The 5970-nt window shown below is 35.3% G+C and overlaps 1 protein-coding gene across 1 annotated transcript; it reads left to right on the top strand.

The window, feature by feature from the left end:
* Positions 1–3371: 3371 nt before the first annotated feature.
* KRTAP8-1 (keratin associated protein 8-1) lies at positions 3372–3563 on the top strand (the record flags this gene model as incomplete). The annotated part of the gene is made up of 1 exon (XM_082625271.1): positions 3372–3563. One exon carries the CDS (start codon positions 3372–3374, stop codon positions 3561–3563), a length of 192 nt encoding a protein of 63 aa, XP_082481397.1.
* Between the last annotated feature and the right edge of the window lie 2407 nt (positions 3564–5970).

Genomic DNA, 5970 nt, shown 5'->3' with positions numbered 1-5970 from the left:
GTTTCATCCCCTGAAGTCTACAAGAGGGCAGTGTGGACTTCCAGGGTAGAACATATAACATTGCATTTTCATTTATTTATCATTTTCCATTTAATTACCATTTCTAATTTGTCTTTAGATTTCTAGCACCTAACAGCATGCCTGGAATATAGGAGGTGCTCAATAAATATTTGTAAGAATAAATGAAAAGAATGAAATATAACTTTTATATTATAGAGTAACACTGATGTATATTCTAAAATTCATTTAAAACATTCCCTTGTAATTCCTCTCTCATTTTTAATGAATTATAATATCTTGAAGCTGGGAACTTTATATCTGAAACTGATAAGACAAGAACTGTTTTATTGTGCACACTGGAATTGACTCTATTTCTATGATCTGTACACAATACATTCTTGCTCCTTTGTAGAAAATCAAAGAGCAAGGTTTTTCCCTATCTTTATTCATGTCACATTTTATTTGAAATCAAATAAATATGAAAGAAGAAATCAGATTATTTATTAAATAACATCTTAACATTGTTATTAAAAGATAAAGGGTCATGAACTTTATCTAAACCAATAAATACCCAGCAAAGATTTGTTCAATACCATGTCATTTCATATGTGAGAATGTAATGTTTTTCTGTTTTTCAAACCTCCATGTCACATGACCCTAGTTTTTTGAGAAACTCACAAAAGTAAGACATTTTAACTGCAATTGGTTCAGCCCGCTGCTGCTTTCCACCTGGGGTTCCCTACAATCACACTTCCCCTCAAGCTGGAAGACATTAGGGAGACCACGGACCTTTCTGGGGTCTAGCTAAGAAGTTGAATTTGGATATGGGAGATAGATTTATGTGGTTTGCAGTTACTTCTGTGTCTAATTAGGCTATTTCTAGCCATCCATGTATGGTGATGGCTTCCAGGAATTCTCTCCCATCTACTCTTCCAATTCACCCAGAATTTGTGACATGAGTGTGCAGGACCAGAAGTCACATCTCAGTATGTATTAGCCCCATGGCATCCAGCGTAGAATGAGTAGTGGAGGAAAAAATTTGAAATGGTGGAGCCCAAAGCTCATCTATGGAAAAAATATTATATAAATGTGTCAGGCAGTTATGTAGTAAAAACATTTTTTTCAAAATTTTATAATATTTGTGACTTTTATTAGTGTTTAAATTTGTGATTTATCATTTTAGCAAATGTTTATTTTTGTACTGAATTTTATATTTTTATGTTTACTGTTTTTCATCAAGAGGCTTCTCAACATTGTATAAACTTCAGGCTCTACAAAACCTGGATCCTCCCTAGATAAACCTATACTATAATAAAGCTTTCACAGACCCAGTGTAAGATTAAGCTAGCTACCGATTTTGTTTTTAAATAACTTGATAAATCATGTATTTCCCTAAAATTTTCTTGTTTTCTAGAGAAAATTCAGAATGTTCTTTGTAAATACGGCTTAAGTTTTTAAAAAGGCAACATATTTTAATTTTTATTCACCATTACTACTCAGATACAGAGTTGGGTATTGTGCCTTGCAGGGCAAAGCTAGCATATTGTCAGATTGGGTAGGCAAGTAAGAGGGGAACTTATTTAAACAGAGCATCATAACTGAATTTTAACATTAACTCAATCTTTTTCTTTCCATTGTACGATGCTATTTTTGTTCAATTTTTCTTTTTTTCAAATATTATCAGTTTTTTTCTTTATGGAGCAGGGCAATGTGATGACGGCAGAAATAAGAAATAATTTATTCTATGATTTTTAGAGAAGGATCTGCTGTTGAATGCCTTTATATTTTGTGAGTGAAGCTAATTGTAATTCCCTGGTCTTATTTAGCTATAAGTCACATGAGGTATTTGAATTTTAAATGCTGAATCACCCTAGGTGGCCATACAGCTTTGTTCATGAACAAGGATGGTGCAAGAGCCGGGTGTATTTTCAAAAATACCTCTGTTATAATTAACTAATTAGTGGTTGAAACACTGTCACAGTTTTGCATTTTTCCAAGTGTCTCACCTTTTCCTTGGAGTCAGCCTGTGACCTCTGTATGCCTTCAGAAATTTAGGTCTTAGCTGCTAGCAACAAGAAGGAAATTTACATCTGAAATCTAAAGTAAAATTTTCGGGGCTAGTATGTAATACGTATTTGTTCTGTGCCTTTCTAAGAATGATTCTTTGCAGTTCTGTGCCTTTTTATTTCTGTGCCATATGTCCTCTTTTGCTGTATTTTCTGTAAATTTTCTCTTAAGTGACATTCCGAGGAATATTAATGCAGGTATCTGAGAATAAGTTTTTAAGTCTTGCATGACCCAAGATGGGTTTGATCAATCTTATTCCTCCTTTAATTCATATTTGAGGACTAAATTTCCATTTAGAGAGAGGAATGATTTTCTTTCCCAATCCTGGGGTGCATGATCATTCTAAAAGTGAAATAACTTTGATTTAATATTGTCATCTGGCTCTTTACCAGATCATCACATTTGTTAGATAATCTGGTTTTATTAGATCTAATGGAAAAAAATAGTGTACATTTCAAGGTAAAATTTCCCATTAATATTTCTGTTTTTATCCTGTTATTATTTTCAACATTTACTTTGAAAAGCATATTAGACCAACAGATGACATTTGACAATTTATTTCTAGGATCAATCCACAAGCTCCATTTTTTTTTTTTTATAATCACAAGATTATTAGTTCAGGCAGTGGTTTAGAAATGTGATGTTAAATATAGTTCAGCCAGGTACTATAATTAAAATTAAAATTGTATCCAGTTTTGTAAAAAGGGTAGCTATAGATTGAGGGGAAAAAAGGAGTCTTTCCAATGAACTCTTTGGCATTTGTCTTGTATACTGCAAAAGAATTCTTTAATCAGGTGAATACTAAGAAATATCTCCATTTTGAAGTGGTCTTACTATGTATTTGTTATTTCATTTATTAATTTATTCAACACATATTTTTTGAATTCCAACTGTGTGGTATGGACGTTCAAAGAGTAAGAGGACTGAATAACAGTTAACAACCTCAGAAAATTTCTTGGTATTGTAATGCCTGCTCACAGAGGCTTGTGTCTAGGACCTACAAGACCCAATGCTTTGAAGTCTCTGCAACGCATATTTTAATGAAGGGACACAACTTATTTGAAGGAATTCTGCCCCTGTGTTCTATCTCATGAGAAATTTCTTAAGCAAGTGTAAAGATGTCTTAAGCAAGCAAAACAAACTAATGAGCTATTCGTGAAGCAAACAGGTGTCAATGAAAATGACGCCTTGTGTTTTTCACCACACCCCATAGCCAGGGTATATAAAGAAGGATGGAGAGTAAGGAATCCATCACACTGAGGAAACGCATTCCACTGCTATCTAAGCCTGCAACTCCAGACACCATGTGCTATAACAACTTCTCCAGCACTGTCTTCCCAGGATGCTACTGGGAAAGGTACAGCTACCCCCTGGGGTATAATGTTGGCTGTGGCTATGTCAGCACCCACTACCCAGTGGGCTATGGTTTTGGCTATGGCTACAATGGCTGTGGGGCTTTCGACTACAGAAGATTCTGGCCATTTGCTCTTTATTGATTTTCTGAAATACCCGAGGCATGGAATCTTCTCTCCCAAAGCTGAGAGGCATAATTCCAAGTCCTCATGTGCTCATCAACCTCCCAGTCACTGCTTTTCAGACCTAGCACCAGAGTCTCAAGGGAAGAAAATGAAAAACCACTTGATGCCTCCAGCTGTCTTCCCTGGATGATGTTTATGGGGACATTTGCAGAAACTTGCCACGCAAACATGTATTACTTTTGAATTTTTCACCATGCTCGTGACGTTTGTCATCATTAAGTTGCGATGTGTCTGTCAAATTCTCAATAAACTTGTCTCAACCATCATAATATTCTCACCTGAGTGGAGTTTCCTTTTTTGGGTGCATATTTTTTGGTACATTGAGTGGGGAGGGAAGTGGATTTATTTTTCTCATGTGTGTGTTAGAAGCAGTGAGAAAGCAAATAATCCTTGATCTTTTGTGATAAGCAGGCAAGAGGGGTTTGCTTATGATGAAAAAAAAATCCTATCTTAACCTTCCTTTAACTCTGTGACATCCACCTCCAATTCTGGTGCCAATGGCACACCATTCATTGCTTGGTGTACCATCTCACCGTCCCGCTCCTCTTCAAGAGAATGGAACATTGGTGGCCGATTTCACTTATTTCTATATTAGTGCAAAGGAAACCCACTATGTTCCCTCTCCCAGGGATTAAGCGTTGTAGAATAAAATGCTATGTCCCCTATTTAAGGATTCTGGGGCATCTAGAATAGCTATAGATATATTTTAGGAGCCTGAGAGTCTTTTGGGGGAAGGATAAATCCCTTATCTCAAACCACCTATGGTATCTACTTTACAGCTTAGAAGCACCAGTTTAGAAACAACGATGTAAAGCTTCTTAATCTTTGTAGAATCAATACCAGGTAGTGAATTTTACTCTTAAAAGAGCCCCTTTTCATAGACCTGAAGATATATCAGCTTTTCTCTGTGTTCTTTTAGAGAGGAGAGTAGTACTCTTTTTATAAGACAAGTCAATAATGTCTCAATCCTCTTGTTGAAAACATTTTATGTAGAGTACAAATATTCTCGGTGACAGTAGGATTTGGCTTAACTCTGCTCTTCTATTGAGTGTCTGCATGTGGCATGTTGCATATTTTTCATCTTAGTTATAAATGTAAAGGCTATTTGGAGAGATCATTTTAGAAAACAGTATTTTCTGCACCGTATTTCATCCAACAAATATCTGTTTAAAAAAACTTCAAAACACATCTTGTTTAAGAATTGACTTAGTAGATTATTTTCCAGTAGACCATTGTTATAATCAGTAAATTGTCCAGTTTGAAACTTTCTAGCAGCTGCAGATTGATGCATGCTGAGAACTGTAACTTAACCAAACATGCAGGTTAGAAGAGCATAAAAAAAGAAAAGGTTTTTTTTTTTTAGGAATTAGAGGGTCAGATTGAAGTTAGAAACTGTCTGACTGTTCTAGAATGATGACTGAATTATAAAAAATTTGTGCTTGAAGAGACCACAGAGAACATTTAATTCAGTGTTTCTGAAGTTGTGGCATGCAGGACCATCACCTGGGCAGTTGGCTTAAAATGTAAATTTTTGTGCCTCACGCCCAGGAATTCTGACTTGGTATATCTGAGGTATGATCCAGAAATAAAATATTTTTTCCCAGCTTAATTGAGGTATAATTGACAAATAAAAATTTTATATATTTAAGGTGTACAACAGGATGTTTGATATGTACATACATTGTGAAATGATTACCACAATCAAGTGAATTAACATATCATTCACCTCAGATAATTACCGATTTTTTTTTCAGGTATATGATGTTGACATCACTAATCTTCAGGGAAATAGAACAAAACCACAATGAGTTATCATTCCTGTTGGAATGGCTTTCATCAAAAAGATAAGAGATAGCAAGTGCTGTTATCTATTATAGGCTGTTGGAGAAAAGGGAACCCTTATGCACTGTTGATGGGAATGTAAATTGATTCAGCCACTATGGAAAACAATATGGAGGTTTCCCCAAAATTATAAATAGATTTACCAAGTGATTCAGCAATCTCTCTTCTGGGTGTACACCAAATGGAAATGAAGTCATTATCTTGAAGAGATATCCACATTCCCATGTTCATTGAAATATTATTCATAGTGGCTAAGAAATGGAAACCACCTAAGTGTCCATGGTGGGATGAATGGATAAAGAAAATGTGGTATAAATACAATAGAAAATTGTATTTATTGTTTTGTATTGTATTCAGCCTTAAAAAAGAAAGAAATCCTGTCACTGGAAACAACATGGATGAACCAGAAATCTAAAGTTTTTAGAGTTACCCCAGGGATTCTACATCAGGTGGTCTGACCCCCATGCTTTAAGAAGCACTGCTTCAGGCCATTACACACACACACATGCGTGTGCATGCACAC

The sequence above is a fragment of the Mesoplodon mirus genome (genome assembly GCF_964341445.2).
Source record: "Mesoplodon mirus genome assembly, chromosome: 6".
NCBI classification, from domain to species: domain Eukaryota; kingdom Metazoa; phylum Chordata; class Mammalia; order Artiodactyla; family Ziphiidae; genus Mesoplodon; species Mesoplodon mirus.
This window is presented reverse-complemented; position numbering and strand designations above follow the sequence as displayed.